This window comes from Pyxicephalus adspersus, chromosome 2, assembly GCF_032062135.1.
Source record: "Pyxicephalus adspersus chromosome 2, UCB_Pads_2.0, whole genome shotgun sequence".
NCBI classification, from domain to species: domain Eukaryota; kingdom Metazoa; phylum Chordata; class Amphibia; order Anura; family Pyxicephalidae; genus Pyxicephalus; species Pyxicephalus adspersus.
In genome coordinates, this window is record NC_092859.1 from 76,604,114 (window position 1) to 76,621,997 (window position 17,884).

Below are 17,884 nucleotides of genomic sequence, written 5' to 3' on the forward strand. Positions count from 1 at the left end.
CAAGGATTTCAATGTCGCTTCTGTGGGTAACATGAAGCTTTGTTCCCCTGTCCTTCTATTGCATCATGGTACTGTAGATTATGTATTTGGGTTTGGAATGAGTGAGATGAAATTCAAATTCCTGTCAGGTTTTCTATTATCTGGTGCTCATTTGAGGGGTTTCCCCTACTTCTTGTTGTTTCTCAAATTGTTTCACCTGAAATGGAGAAGAATTTCAACAGTGACAGAGACAGAAATAAAAAAATTGGCAGGGGTTCCAGCCTTCCCTCAATCAATGCAGATTTCATTTGAATGTTTGTGTTGGAGAGTGAGGGAAAATCACTCTAACAGAGAACTGAATAGTAATAGAAACCCAACCCACCTCAAGCTCGGGAACAATACCAGCAGCACTCACAGCCCTACAACCAAACAATTTAAACAACTCCCAACACCAAACTTAAAGAGAGTCCCATACCATAGATGGGACCCTCATCCCCACTGAAACAGTCAAAAATAACACCTTCCTTCAAGGACTTCACCGCCTACCGAAAAGGCACCCACATCCTACTCCTAACCCACTTTAACAGGGAGGGTGGGTGGGAAAATTTCTTGCCCTCTCGCCGTCATGCTGAAAAAAGACCCTCCTCTCCCGTCTTGCGTTTCTTGTTTGAAAATTCTATGTCTTTACTATAGCATGTGTAGCCATCTATACATATTGACATGTGTGCATGTGTGTAAGTATTTTATATATATACATACACACACACGGACACACTGTAGTGTGAAAAAGTAAGTACACCCCATTGAAACTGTTGCTTTTTTTCATGTATTTAAACAGGAAGACATTAGATCTGCATTAGAACAGTGGCTACAAATTAAAGCAGAACTATAGCTCCACACTTTAAAATTGAAAGCAGGCAGGGATTTTATTGCAAAAGGGATAGGCAATGTCCCTTCTACAATAAAACATACTCACCTGCCTGTTTGCAGTCTTTCTGTTTGCAATTAGTGTAGGATGCTGGGATATGTGGGGTTCTGAATTCATGCCCGGTACACCATTCCTGCCTGGCCAATCAAGATACCCAAAGCACCAAATTACTACCGCCCAAGGACCCCAAACCGCTAATATCCAGGGACCGCCCTCCTTAGGAACAGCCAACTCGGCACCCTTCTGGGGAGGGTGGACAGGGAACTTGCTTTTATGATGACTTGGGTAAGAATGACCCCCTTCCCCTAATTTTCAACTCCACTCCTCCACTGACCAGCTAACCAGTCCCTACAATTGACCTTTTTTTCACTCTGTCCACCCCTCACCTTAACCCTCAACTTGCTGCTCCCATGACCCTCCTCATGAGGGTCCACTGCCTACATTCCTGATCCCTCCATTCGTCTCCATCCCTACTATACTTCTAGGGGTCAGCCAGTACTTTATGCAAGTGTCACGTACAAGAAGTAACTAGTGGGCTAATAAACAGTTTAATTAATTCCCCCAATGGTGTTACAGAATTGTTATATAATCTAATTCTTTACTAAAGCTACTACAAAAGAATGTAAATCTGTTGTATCAAATAACCAAATTGTGTCTGTCACTTATTTTTAGAAGATAGTTAGAGAATAGGGGCAACACACAAATTGAAGTCCCTATGGAAAACACCACTGTCATCCTTCTCTTAAGTGTTTTCTTTATAAAACAAACTCATTGTTTTCCTAGTGTGGCTGCATGGCTTTGTAGGACTTTGCAAAAAATATTTATTGACATTAAAAGGGAAAAACAGGTTTAATTTAATTTATAACGAAAAGAGGATCAATAAAAGAACTAAACTATATAAGGCACAGAACAGGTTAATAAAACTATTCTTTTATTTAAATCAAATGCGTTTCAAATCAATTCAAGTCAATTCAAATCAAGTAATACTATAAGATTCTTAATCTGACTTTTAATATTAGCCTGAGGTATACCTATGTACCTAGGGTGCTCCCCAACCTACCTCAGCCAGACAAGATGCATGTTTTTTTATATTAAACCTCAAAATAAGAAATATACTTAAGGGCAGAAATAGATGATTTTACTGAAAAGAAAGTCAGTTGAATTGTTTTTTGTAGCTTTGCAGTTCATGAAGTCTGCAGAGTGCAGAGATTCCAAACCAACTTTCTGCTCTAATTTCCCTTGTGGCCAGGGCTTTCGTAAATCAGAATAGCTCCACTGGTTTGATGAAAATATTGTGGTATTTTACTGGAAAAAGGAAAATTCACTGCAGGCATAATTGTTTGAAAATTCCATGCCCTTTACTATAGTATGTGTAGACATTTATATATTGACATGTGTGCATGTGTGTAAGTGTTTTATATATATGCATACACACACACACCCAGACACACTGTTGTGTGAAAAGGTAGGTACACCTCATGGAAACTGTTACTTTTTCAATGTATTTAAATAGAAAGACATTAGATCTGCATTAGAACAGTGGCTACAAGTTCAAGCAGAACTATAGCTCCACACTTTAAAATTGAAAGCAGGCAGTGATTTGCTTTGCAAAAGTGAGAGACTGTGTCCCTTTTACAAAAAATCTACTTACCTGCCTGTTTGCAATCCTTCTGTTTGCAATCAGTGTAGGATGCTAGGATATGTTAGGTACTGAATTCATGTGGGTTACACCATCCCTGCCTGGCCAATCAAGATTACCAAAGGTCTGTTACCTGGAAGTAGACCGGGTGAAGATGGTGGCAACTGGGACAAAGAGAAGAAAGGGGAGTGGAAATAAAAAAATTACAATCAGCCAGGTAAGGTTATTTTTTTTTGCAGAAGGGACATTGCCTACCCATTTTGCAATATAGGACCTGCTTGCAATTTTTTTTTAAAGTTTAGTTTAGTTCCAATTTAAGGTGATATAGTTTACCAAACTGCAAATCAAATGTTCTCGGTGTATTTATCTTAAAAATATAAATAAATAAAAATGCAGATTTGTCACAAAAAAGTTAACACACCATTGCATTTACAACCACTTTCAAACAATAGTGTTTAGATGAGATGCTCTGGATTAGGCATCAGTAATTAGAACTTCCCTATGATGTAGCTGGTATGTGTCAGTATTTGCAGGAAGGGAGCTGTAGCGGGAAGTATGTTCAGTAATGGAGGCCAGAGGATAGGACAGTAAGAGTGCAGAAGGTATGACCACAGATATTATGTGTAGCAGAGGAATTTGGAGGCTGTAAGGTCTTACACGGGGTAGTATTAGCACTGGAGGAGTGTGTAGGATGTGATAGTAGGCACAGAGGCAATGAGGTTGAGAGCTGTGTATCAATGAAGTTGGAACTGTCAGTTAGATGGGTTGTGATTAGGGATGATGACTCGGAATTACCGGAATTACAGGGCCTTAATTTTTAGCTTGGAATTTGGGGCTTTATGCTTAAGCTTAGAAGTCAGCTCTTTTAGAATGTCAGAATTCTGAGTTTTGTTCATTGTACATTTGGTTCTTGTACATTGTATTTTGTACAGCATGGTTTTCCCAAAGGAAGGAGGCAAAAAGCATGTAACCCTCTTCCCTCTGAACAAAAAACACTCCAACTTTCCATCATTGGTAGAGAGGGTCTACTCCCCACAACATAACCTCTGCTGGCAAGAGGCTCAATGGAATCTGGAAGCCACATTTATTAGGGGCCCTAGATATCTTTCTCTGGGGAATAAGTGCAGGGGTACATAATACCACTTACCACTTCAATAAAGCATTAAAAAATCTCCAGAAATAAACAGACCACACAAAAAATATCTCTTTATTGTTTTTTTTTTCTAATACCTTTACAGGATCCTGTGATGTGTAAGATGTGCCACAAGTTGTATTTCAGTGGTGGATGCTTCTAGGCCCTTGCCACCCCTTGTACTCCACGTCTCTTCCCCTTATGATACTGATAGCTGCCAAGACTTCTGTCAGATTTGCTCAACAAGGGCACATGAGGACAGTTCTATTCAGCTGCCCTCTACACACTAACAGTGCTGACGTACATACTCTTAACAAGCCGTACAAAAAATAAAACCAAAAATTCATGACTGCTGCATATACTGTAAAAGAAATAAGTTTGAGAAGATAAAAACAAGGACAGGTAGTTTCTTACAGCTTAAAAATTCTTAGAAAAAGTTGTCAGTCTTTTTCTTGCTATTGAATGCAAGTATTCAATGTACCATCCACTATATCTAGTAGAGATCACTATTACATTTATGATTTATTGTGACATGAAAGATAGTTTCAATTGCAATACAAAGGTGAACCAATTGGCAAACATTAAAGGACGTTTTACTTGGTTTCAATCAATGTTCTGCTTAGATTTGGATCTTACAAACGGTAATTCAATTTGTATGATTGTTTTGTTGATTAAAATTGCTTCTTAAAATACATAGTCAAATTGATGTACTATGTTGTTAGGATTAGTTACCCAATATAACTGTTAATGGTTACTTTTAAACTAAACTAATAAAAAAAAGCATCAGCTTTTTAGAATTGTGGCCAAAACAAAGCACTTCTCTTAAAGAGGACCTAAACTATAGAAGTTATGCCCAAAAAGCAGAGGAGTAGTGTTTAGATACTGCCACTTCATGGTTATAAACATGACCAGAACTATTTCATTGACCCGTCTGGTCTATCCTATTTTCTGGTATATAATGTTCTACATTTCTAAAATAGGATATAAATTGCTAATACACTCTCAGTCATTTGAGTATTCATGATTTAGGCTTCAATTTAAAACAATAGCTCATCAAATGGACTGTCTAAAAATTGAAGTGCAGCAGCCCTTTGTCTCTTGGTAGCAATAGTTCTGATAGAGAGAAGGGAAATGTCTTACTAAGTATATTGGAAGGCCTGCATTAGCTAAAGCATGCATCTAGAGCATGTCAAATGAAGGGTACTCTTTTCTAGTTTGATAATGATTTGGGTAAGTGTCTTCTGCTGCTTCTTTCCATGTCGATGTACTTCATACTGCTTAAAGAAATATTAATTTATTTCCAGGTATAGAGAAGGGTGGACAAAGAATAAAATCATAGAACGTAGTATACTATACCAGATGTATGGTAATTCTTATTATACACATTTGTTTATGCAGTGATTATTTCATGATGAAGGGAATAAGAAATCCAGCAATTTTTCAAAGATCAATAAAATATCTTATTTGAATCTGAGTCCTTTTTAATTTTCCTATTAGTTCTGATTTCTGCAAGGTCTGCCCTACCTGTAGCCTTCCTATTTAGCTGGGCTTCTGCACCAAATCAGAAAACTGCTTTTCCTGGGAAAGCTAATGAAACTTGTAATTTGATTTGGTAGTTGGCTTTTTATGTATTATATCCAGTTTATACATATTACATCCAGGTACACTGTTATTTACTAATACCAGACTTTGTTATAACCAGGGAACGTGTTAGGAGGATCTGTAAACCCAGAATGTTCAGGTAATGACATAGGAGACAACAACATATAACAGAGTAATGTTATAATGTAAAAATAATACTCAAGTCTTAATGCATTATAATGTGAAGTAGTGCTTTCTTATACCATAAAACCCATAACACCATTTCATTAGAGGTATGAAGAATTATAATTATAATATTTACTTACAGGCTTTGATATGAAAATAACTAATATTAGGCATTAATCAGAATGTAATAAAATCAAGAAAATATTTTTTAATCAAATATAATTTCCTTCTTTAGAGTATTCATAGCTTATTCATCTTCATTTATTATGTCAGTAGCTGACAGTACTGTAAGGTCTTAAAAGCATATGAGCTTACTCCCCATCTCTTCATTTACCCTTGTTAATAGTACATTTTTTGCTTAAAAAATGCACGCTTGATGTATATTGCCATGTCATTACATTTTTATAAGTAACAATTGAGATAGAAGAATGAAAGGTATTACAACATGCATGCAACATTTAATCATTTAGTCCTTGAGCATTTGCATGCGTACATGTTACTGAAATTTACAATGTGTAATTTTTTCCATGGACATTAATTGGCCAGGAAATACGTATACCAATCTGGTGGGGTCTTTTAGGTGAATCACAAATTCACATTTGAAAGAATCTCTGCTAAAAGCAGAATATCATTTTTAATATAACTATGTATTCTTACTTGTCAGGAATACCAGTGTGTGCTGTTTTTCTTCTGTATTCTCTTACAGTCAAAGTAGCAGATATTGTTTTAGATAAAATAGGACCCTGGGCTATTATGTAGTAGGCCCCAAATGCACAACATTTCAACTTTCTGCACCCCTACTATTCTGTTAATTAGGGTTTTGGAGAAGGTGGAGTCCTGGGCAATTGCCTAACCCTAGAACCGGCTCTGCAGAGCTCGTTAGCTCCTTGGACCTGATTTATTAAAGTTTTCCAAGACTGAAGAAGATAGACTATCATTAGAAAACTGGAAGTTATCCAGCAATCCTGGGCTAGATTTCCTCAAACTCATTTGCTGTAAGCTGATGTTTTCAATTTAGGACCAGATCCAGAGGCTTTTATATATAGATTGTGCAAGATATTTATGCATTAATATGCGTGTATCTAACTAACCAGGGCAATACTATGTCACAATACTAACTAATCCTCACTTTGATATTTATCCACTAATCTGTAGTTTTCAATCGGATATTTTATCACTAAAGTTAACTGTCAACACAATATCAGTTGTACTACTACTTGGTATATGCACAATTTTATGCATATCATATGTCTTTGTAAATGTATTTCTTTTTTGACCTTATGAAATGATAATGTCTATTTATGTTTAATGAACATATAGACCGCTTTCAACATATGCGATTACCTCATTTGTGTACAGCAACCCCTGAAGAAGCCCTCCTTGGGCGAAACGTGTCAGGTCTACTAGCCGTGCACAAACTTCTCTGTATCTTTTTTTTGCGGTTCTGTAACACGATATTACCATGTTTAACTAAGTAGATAACCTATATCTACTACCAACTTGACTGGTGGATCAACGGATCCTTGTTTATGAGATCACTATCTGTATTATATGTACACATGTATTCTATGAGAAGTTATCACTAAATACAGTTTCTACATTTGCCTAAAAAAACACTTGTCTATTTGTTTGTTTTCTATATCTACTTGGGGTTGGGCATCATCCCAACTAAGGGAATTTGATGTAATTCTATTTGCAGTACCACTCCACTATCACATCCTAATACTTTTCCCTATCTGGACCAGATCCATTCATCCATTGGGCTGCTGCTTCTCCTATAATGCGACATTATAATGTGACATTTTTAAGGCTCCATGTGAAACACATGGACCTAGAAGATTCCGACGATAGAATGTTTGATGACTTAGGGTTACCCTCAGGGGATGGGGGTAATAACATATGCTTCTGTTTTGTTACATGAGACTTGTATGATATATGAAAGGGTGGGGTGGGTGCATGTATGCTTAAGGTATGCTTAAATAAAAGCTAAGGTTGCTTGCTATTCATGCTACTGCATTGAAAATATATGGATGAACATGGTAAGCAATAGTCTGATGCAGTGAACAGTAAATCTTGTGAAAGAAACTATAGCCTGCTGTAGACTGCAATTCAAAGCTCATTGTCAGCAGCTTTTCATGTTATACTGGCATTAATTGTGTCTTTCTGCATTAAAATAGTGCCTGAGAAATCTGTATACCTCTTTGGAGACAAGAAGCAGTTTTTGATATGATTCAGTTTGTTATGATATCAGCATATTTGTATAATACATAAAATATCAATAAATCTCCTTGTAATAGAATAATGGAATCCAAAAAAAAAACAAAAAAACATTTTAAATTACATTGGCATTAAAACATGAAATATACTTCCAAATAAGGGTCTCACAACAATTTAGAGATCCCTGAGATAATAATAGTTATATTCATTCAGTTTGGATCTGTTGAGATTTTTTTTACAATATATACAACAGTATACCAATGGTTGAGGGTATGAAACCAATGGAAAGGATACATACAGGTTTGTACATACAAAACTATTTGACATTTTTCAGTTCATTTTTTTAATGAAAGAGTGAGGCCTGGAGTTGATCAAATGCAACGAAAATAGGGGGAGGGCCACCATTAACAGGTTCAAGGGGATCAGGAAGGAAAGGGTTAAGTAAATTGTGGGAAAGGTGGGGGACAGGTGATTGGTGGGCTGAGAGTAGGTGGAGAGATGGTATCGGTGGTAAAATAGGGGGAAGAAGTCCAATTGTTAACAAATAAAGCAGTCATTATGGTCATTTCACCCATCAAGTAGGCATCAGTCTGATTTTTGGGAGTTGGTCGATAAAAGGTTGGTAAAAGGCGAACCTCTGGGCCACCTAAATCATGAGCAAATGGTAATCCAATCAAGTTTTCATTAGCTTTGTCAAAAGGATTTTTAAATATTTAAAAGTTTCAATTTTTTTAAATATTTATAAATGATCAATGTAAATTTGGTAATTATTGTTGCTCCAAACTCACTGCATCTTTCTGTGGGATTGGGGATAGAATGGAGCTTGACTACCATTTTTAACAAAATACTAAAGCTATAAGTATAAATTAGTTAAATGAGCAACATTTTTATTTATTTTGTAAATGTTAATAAATTAAATGTAAACTCTAAGCAATTGTACTTTCTGTTCCATCTCTGTGCCACAGATCTCTTCCAGCTCTTTTTATGCAACTTTCTGTCTATATGCTTCATTGTTGGCTGCATATCAAAGCTCGGGACTGGCTTCCTGAAAATGAAAATATGTGTCACAATTAAGAAACAGTTGTAGCTTTATAACAGAAATATTTAAATAAAACTGCTGATTAATAAAATGAAATAACTTTTGCAATGAAAATAACATGTTAAAGCTTATGAGCTTTAAGTTGGGCTATTAAGATTTAATTGTTCTTCTATCAATCTATATTAAATATATGTTAAAATTGTAAATTCTAGCAGTAAACACACTGTTAAATGCACAGGTAAATCCTTACTATACTTGTGATTTAATGTTTTTTTTTTTTAATTTTTAATGTTTAAATTTGTGCCTATATATGTCTAGTGGGATTATTTTATACAGAATGACTCTGCACCCTTTTTCATGTATTTATCGCTTTTTCTGTAACATATATTTTCCTTGTCCAGGAATAAGTATATCCATTCATGGGTCTAAAAACCAAGTGCAGATTCATCAAAGGAAAAGTGTGGCCAGTCAGTCCGTGCCGAACGATCACATTGTCGTCAGACATTCCTCCCTACCTCCTCTCCGAAGGTCAATAAAAATGGAGGCCTCCTCTTCTGGCAAGTGTGCACTATCGAATGGAAATACCGAGATTCATTATCCAGGTACATACTTTTTCTCCAATCTACAGAAGTATAGGGAATACAGTTGTAATACTGGCTTTAGATGACTGGTCTTCAGCTGTATTTTTCACTTTCAGTGCTATTTGGTATACTAATAAAAACTTTTTTTCTTTTTTTCTCTCAGCATATTTTGCTGATTTACTTTGAGCATATCGAAAAGCTCACACATGTACCACTATTTAACTATTTTAGTGGGAATGCCACTAAAAGCTGAACTTACTGTTCCAATGCAGTGAACCCCTTCCCTACTGCAAAGGTTAATGGCTTGTTTGGTCCAGTGAATGAACTAAGGGTAATACAACATACCTTATCCCTCCTGCAGCATTTGATACTCTCCTTAATTGTGCTCTAGGCCAGTCCTTGACAGCCTTTTCCTAAGCCTTACTGCCTGGATGGACTGATCGCTGATGTCATGCCTTTTAAGTCATTGATGTTAAACTCTATGGGATGACATCATACCCTGACATTTCAGGGTATGAAATACATGTCGGAAGTGCAGCTTTAATAACTGCATAGCAAGAAGGCAGCATGAATGAATGAATCCAATAATACCCCGAACAACTGAATATATAAAAAAACTTTCAACAGTTACATTGATTTAGATTTATGACAATGATTTAGATTACCCAATAATGATAAGATGAGATGATATGAATGATATGATGAGAGACAAAAATCCCTATTTTTAGTTTTCCTTGCAAATAATTTTGTATACATACACACACACATATATATATATATATATATATATATATATATTCAGTTTGGGGGCAAATGATCTTGTAAATATATTTGGGAGTAGCTATTGATGCATTATGCATGCTGTTTACATAATTTCCTTTAGTTGAAAATGTTTATTTCTAAAGAATCGATTGTGTTTACTTAATTCCAGGAGTTAAGGACATAAATATATTCTTTGATGACATGGAAGCTGCAAACAGTCCCTCTAAAGATGATGACTCTTTGCTGCATGCTGGTAATTTGACAAGCATGTCTGATGAAGTCAGCAGATTAGATGCAGAGGGAGAGGTAAGAAGCAACTCGGTTTACTGTGAATAATGATGATTACTTTGATTTCCATTAAACAGATCCTGTGATAATAAAAGTGCTTACATATGGATGTCACAGACACATCACTGGACATTAGTCAATGTTGGAAATATTATCTTCTATTACGTATTTGTTAGGTGATTCTACTAAGATGTGAAAATCTCTACCAATGAATAGTGATATTCTGATAGTTATGATCAGAGTTGATTCTGACTGGGATTGGAGCTGTTTTGAGTTTGGATGAAAACTTGGAATTTATTCCATATGAGCTCCAACCTGCTATTGACAACTGACAGCTCTGACTGGCTGACTACAACTATCATTATTTATTACTTTTAAAAATGTTTTAAATAGCATACTATGCTCATACTTGTGGTTACATCAAAAAAAGGTAAATCTAGATTGTCTATCACAATCCTCTAAAATTTTTTACTGTTTAAATTTCAGGGGGATCAGAAAACAGTTTAGGGAGGACATCACACCCCACATTTGTATCCTGTTTTTTGACGATAATAATGTATGTTTGTTTTGGCTTGCCAATTATTTAGCATTTTGGAAAATGCATATAGGGAGATAGAGGTAAAATTGTTTAGGATTTTTTTTAAACAGAAGAATTCTTCTTAAAACAGAGCATGATCTGTTTTATGACCATCAGTATGGCTCTTCCACATCTCTCTTACAAAAACAAATCTTAGAAATATGATATATTTCATGGTCTTCTAGCTGGCTTCCTTAGACTGTGCTCATTATTTTTACATTGCTCTGAGGTTCAGTGATTTTTCCAGGAACATCACAAAGAAATGTTATATTAAGGAATCTGCCAGCTTAGACTTTTACCAGGGGTGAATAAAAACTATTATAGAAAGCGAGAGAGTTTCAGTCAGGTGAACTTCAAAGACTGTTACAGATCCAATATGGATTATAGTGTAATGGAATATAGAACACAGAGATTTTGTAGTTTTGTGTGAAGTACTTTCACCTCTTATATAGATGTTTAAGGTTGATGTGACTGTGGGTATCACTGAGACAAATAATTGATCTGGATTTTTATAAAAAATAAACATATATATAAAATGTGTGATATACATTGCCATAAGCTGAATGTTTCTCATATCTCAAATATTTTTTATATTGAAAAATCCTGGGAGCAATATGGAATTCTGGCTCGGACATGAGAACAATAAGAGCAAAATAGGCAGAATGTGTCACACTTAACTCTTTCGCACTAAAGCGCAGGCACCTCTCTTCTGCACTATCTGTGTCTGCAGTGGCCCCTGTGTCACCGGTGTCTATTTCCAGGCTTTCTGGTTCTTGACCCCTGGCTTGTCCATGACCTTTCTTGCTCCCTGCCTACCTCAACCCCGGCCTTCCTTTACAATTCTCCTGCCTAGTGATTTAGTACTGTGCATCAACCTACCCACTCTGGTGTTTCCAAGGACCGCAACTCGGCAGTAACCAGCAGAGCAACATCCTCACCACTAGAGGCTCTGGAGAGATCAGGGAGAAAAGATCTAGTTACTGCTTAGACTCCCAGTGCTCAACTCAGAATTGTTTTTAAGCCGGGTGGGAAGAAATTGTAGGCAGGTGGCAGCCCTGTATTGTGACCCAACTCTTCAGTAACCACCCAAAAACAGCTAGGTGGTTGCTGAAAAGTGCCGGGTGGTGCGCCCGGCGAAAAGGGGCTGGGGAGAACACTGGACTCCTCACTTTGGTGGCCCTGTCTCCCCAAATGTGACAGCAAATTTGTATTCTTATAAACATTTTTGTAAGAGTAGAGAATAAAATTAGAAGAACATGTGAGTTAATGACAGGTATCCTATATAGTCAACTCATCTCATGAACCTTTAAAAGAGTACAGTTATCTAATACATCATCATTAATTGTCTGCAATTGTTGGCCCTTTCAGGAGATATTAACAATGAAAACCCTGCATCTGTCTATAGTTTGGTCATCACAGCACTGTAGAGTTGGATATCCATTCATCATCATGTTATAGCTTTCTAGCATTTCCTGGATAGCAGCTGTAAACACTCTGCGAAAATTTAAATTCAGAAGTCTGACACCCTTGAAGTCTGTTCTGTTAAAATGACATCTTCCTCTTTAAAGTACATTTTCATATACAAAAAGTATTTATAAAACACAATATTGGACCAAAAACAGGCAGATTTTTTAATAGGAAAATTAACAATATCAATACTATTAGGTAGGAATGGTTAATAAGACAGTAAGTGAAAAGGACACACAAAATGATAAAGACCAGACAGAGCTTCTAATGTTTTCCCACCACACATAAAACATAAAAAGCTTTTGCTAAAGTTCCCCTTTACAGCTGATTGATATCCAATAGAAAGACATTTCCTATGTTGAAACTGGGTAGTTTTATTTCTCCTGGCTTTTTGGAAAACAACATAACAAGCGTAAGAAACTCCAGTATCTCTTTAGACACAGCCCTATTTTAAGACTGACTGCAAGCCCCATCAAGTCATGTCTCCATCCTGTCCCTTTCATTGTTTTTCTGCTTTAGTGACTTTGCAACCATAGTCATGTGTGGGCATTGCCTAGGGAGGTTTTCATGTTCATCTTGGAATGGCCACACCACTATCCTTAATTCTAGCAGCACTATTCGGCCAACAAATCCTAGATGTAAGATGCGGTGCCTGTTCATCTACCTTATGTTCCCTCCTAGTGACAGTGCTTCCTAAAAACATATAGTAAGGTTAGCTTCTCCCAACAGAGAAACAGACGTGCATTCACACCAAATGTTCTAACCGTTTCCCTATATATCCAAGACTACAAAACTAAGGCATTACATATCATGACCTTTTTAATAGCAGTTCTTCAATTTACCATTAACAACACCCTTTGTCTTTTATTTTCTAGATTCCAAATGTGCCAGAAAAAAACAAATCAAATGGATTATTTTTCAATGATGGAAAGTGCCGCATTGATTATATTCTGGTATACAGAAAATCAAGCCCCCAGTCAGAGAAAAGAGAAATCTTTGAACGGAATATTAGAGCAGAAGGGTTGCAGATAGAAAAAGAGGTAATTTTTAGTTTCAGTTAAAATAAGTATTTAAAAGGAATTTTCAGTCAAATTGCTTGACAAGAATATTTAGCTAAGGATAAAATTACTTTTTATCTTCTAAAGTCAGTTGAATTAAAAGCATAATGGTTATATGGTAGTTTAGGATGAAATGCTTTGTTGCATATTTTTTTGTAAAGTGTTTGTGTGTAATTATTTTTGTCTTTAAAACAGTTATGAGTTAATCTGATGACTTTTTCCCAATGCTGTACCTACATTCCAAAACAGTAGTTTATTTATTGTTATCTATCTTTCACAATACTTATGGTGGCTTCTTATTAAGGGCTGCTTTCAAGTAAACCTGACCTATTCTAGGGTTCTAATAAAATACATGTACCTTATAGAGACTGCAGGTATCTGCGCCAGTATTCATATTAATCCCCATATTTTAGTAGAGCTATGGCCTCTGACCAACCCTAAAATAAGCCCTGCTCCTTCCTTGTACTAAAAACTGTGCTATATTTTAGCTGTCTAATTCCAAAATGTAAGTGGTCAACAGAGACCCTTGAAATTTAGCAATGACAATGACTAGGCTTAGTGGTGTGAAATGCTAGAGCTTAGTCACAATTTGGGAATATGGTAAACTTCCATGTGCAGTCTTTACATGGGATCCAATGGCACTTTTTACTTCTTTTTAGGTCTTTTAGAGAAGCATTTACAGTTGCTTCTTAAGCTACAATCCATTATTATTCAATTTTTAATGAGGCTAGGCTTTATATGAACAACACAGACCAACAGAAAAAACACTGAGTTCTTAAAGTGGGTTGTATGCCTAAAGAAGGGCAAAGTACCAGTAGTCCTGAAACTTTTGGCAGTGCTGAAAAACAGTTAGCTAAATTAGAAAGAGTAGTAGCAGCCGACGTAGAAGAAGTGACAGTGGGAAATGCTGTTGGGTGCACATAGAAGAAACAAAGTATAAACTATTAACTAGTTATTATATATTAGAACTGTTTGCCCATCTCTAGTTTATACCTTTCAAGTACCTTTTCTTGGGTAAATCAATATAACATTCACCCATAAAAGACAGGTTAAATAACCAAAAGTACCATTTTGGTGTATGCTGTTTAACCTGATAGAATGAGGTTTGCAGGATATTTAAAAAAACAATCACTGTACAATTACCATATATTTGACAACAAACCATTTTACCACATTAATATAGCACATTTTCTGGATGATGCAATCTGTAACATCTGTTCTCTAATTGAGTAAGTATGCTTATTGTAGTAATAGCCTAATTTAGTCCAGTGTATATCCACTCCTATCCCATTCTGGTACTAAGTCCTTCATCTCTAATGGTAAAGTACTTTAAGACAGGTCATTCAAAAAGTTATATCCTTCTAAAATCACAAGTGCACCAATACTAGCAGTCCAGGGGAGTATATAATCACCAGTGACCAACCCTATTCAATGGCATTAAAAGGAGTATATATGAAATATTTCATGGGCAATTTGTGGTATAGTTATCTAGCAATATGACACTTTTTTGTTGACAGCTGTCTAAAAACTTGAGGTAAAGTTGTTATGTCTAAGTATACAATTATATTCATTGTCTCCCCCCACCAAAAAACAAAAAACAAAGAAGCAACCTGTTTGATAAAGGAAACCATGGAGCAATTTAGAAGTACCACATCTGTCAAAATAGCAAAATGGCTAATTACACAGATAAAATACATATAATTTCCATTTTCCTAATAAAGAGTTTGTAATTCTACCTAGCCAGTCTTGTAATTTACAAACTTTATGTGCATTGCCCAACCAGATAGATGACACACGGTTTAGTTTTGCCTTGTGGCTTTCAACAGTGCTCTTTATGCTTATTCATTGGGCTATTAGCCTAATGTTTTCTGTTCTGACAAAACATGGGGAAGTGTTAAACCAATATGTACCAATATGAGTGATCATCCCAACAAGTTGAGGTTTGTGTAATACAGTAACAAGATTACAAATTATGTGAGGTTAAACAATAGGCATAAAGGTATTTATTTTGTGTATATACCGGTAGCTGTTTCCCAGATGTATGATTAAGGTTCAAATGTAAGAGACACAAGTCTTGGCAAATTCAAGAAATTAAATATATTTAATTTTTTTGTGTATTTTCCTATGTTAGAATTTATTCTAACAAATTTTAATTTGTTAGATTTGTTTTAATTTGTAACATTTTTAAAAATCACACAAAGTGTGTAATATACAGTACATATTTTCTGCAGATTTAGATGTACAATCTTTGACTAATGTTGCATAAATCATTATTTCCGGGCACCCCTGAGACTCTCACTCTCACTAGTTCTTGCTGTGATCTCATTACAGTCATCTATTACCAACAGTGACATCATGTTTGTAAAAGTTCATGCTCCCTGGGAGGTGCTGGGAAGATATGCCGAACTTATGAATGTTAGGATGCCTTTCAGGTAGGTACACACAGCTTAATTTATATTTCTCTGATCTTCTAATATTTCTTCGTCTAGCAACATTAGTCATACATGTAGCTGAATGATAGCAAAAACATACTTAAAATTCCAAATTACTTTTCAGAACTTCCATAATCATAATCACCCGAAGTAAACACTTCCATAATCAGAAATGTGTCAGCAGAGACAAAACAGTAATATCACTATGAGTACAATACTGACATCCAAAAACATACGTGCAAAGCCAGGATCAGTATTGTACTAACATTTCCAGAAATGTGCCACAGAGATGCAATAATTTATGTACTGGCACAACCAGAAATATGTATGCAGAAATGTAATCAGTACCATACTGACAAAACCATAAAGTCAAGGAAAATTAATTTAAATATACTAAGCATTAAGTAAGAAACTCTGAATTATAATTGATGCAAGCTGATCACTAGTCAGGGGCCCCATTTATGTACAGAGAACCAGATCCTTATAATTTGATATTATAAGTATACACACAGCAATCACAGGGGACAAAAAATGCAAATGTGTGGAAGCATACAATATATGTATAATGTTGTGTATAGTAAAAAAAAACCTGTGCTGAGATAAGTCTGCCATTACTAAACTCACATTCTGAAAGTTTTGGTTACCTGACTGTCACTGTGATCCAATGCCTTCAATACTTTTTGTGTCACTAACCCAGAACAGCTATGCGGGTCAAGCAGATGCCGCTTGTGTATTTCTTGCTTTATGCTTTTTATGAGTCATTGACTTTTAAAAGAATAGCAAGACTACCAGGGAACAAGTATATTCAGAAGGAAGTCAGCAATTGGCGATTATAGGTTGTTTCCAATATAGGTTTTCTTGGTGGAAAACGCCATTTCCTCTTTAAAACTGAAAGTAAAATAGGTTTCCATTGATTACATTGTGATAAACTATAGAACATAGGGAAAATTCATTTAGACTGAAGAAACAGCTTCATGTCAGTGGGATGAAGGCCTAGCGGTTGTCAGTATTATAAAGTGTACAGTTGTCATTGTTCCATAGATGTGTAATGAACTGCCAGCCAGACAATAAGCAGACTCAGTCTCATACACATGGAGATAATCACACAGCTAGAGGAATTAATCTTTTAATGGCTCACTAGAGGTTATTGGGGACGAGTACAAATAAATTATGTATACATAATTTATAATTCATGTCTTGGTTTATCGCAATGCTATTAAGTGAGCCACAGTACAGTAAAGCATCAACCGCCCACAAACTAAAATGAAAGCAATGGTACACAGAGAAAATATATGTGCAGCTTTTCAAAGGCTTAAACATGACGTTTACCTGCAAAGTACATGTTGCCAATAACATTGATCTGTTCTGGAAATCCTAAGTACGGACATAGATATATTTATATATTTTGTTCTATTTCTAGCTTGCAGTACAAGGTTCTTTCATACATAAGGCCAAATCTATTGATTTTTTCTCTTTATTATAATTTAGTTCACTGTGGTAATCTTCAGGCTGTTATGGAGGGTAAATGCTGAAAGGAATCTTTTATTACAACACATTTGACCTAAAGCTTTGTATCAGATTATACCAGCATTTGCTCAATATCCTACACCACTAAAAATGAACGACCCTTCCATACCAGCTAATTGTGGGTACAGAGCATATCTATTTGTAAAAATATACCTAAACAAACAAATATACGACTTATACACAGATTTTTACGTTTTTTAATTCTATTTGGTGCAATTACTAAGCCTAATTCTAAAGCTTTTGTTTTAGATAATATATGGAAGGGTTAAAACATCTACTGCATTTCTTTTGCTGTCTGCGTGAGTTTTCTTTTGTTTTTTTGCTTTATTTAGTGGCACCTATTTACCTATTCCCCACATTCTAAAGGATAGAATGTAAGGGAAAATCTGCCCAATTAAAATGTGACAGGTCTACTTTTTCGCACACTCCCAAAGTTGCTGTGATATGCTTGTACTATCAATGCAATACAGATACGATCTGCTGGATTTGCT

At 35.7% G+C, this 17,884-nt stretch overlaps 1 protein-coding gene across 1 annotated transcript in view; it reads left to right on the top strand.

The window, feature by feature from the left end:
* Window positions 1–17,884, top strand: part of ANO4 (anoctamin 4) — a 75,513-nt gene that overhangs the window by 23,068 nt on the left and 34,561 nt on the right. Inside the window, 4 exon segments of the mRNA XM_072401101.1 lie at window positions 9,103–9,303; window positions 10,214–10,350; window positions 13,252–13,416; window positions 15,766–15,866. Of these exon segments, the coding sequence (XP_072257202.1) occupies window positions 9,103–9,303; window positions 10,214–10,350; window positions 13,252–13,416; window positions 15,766–15,866 (604 nt within the window).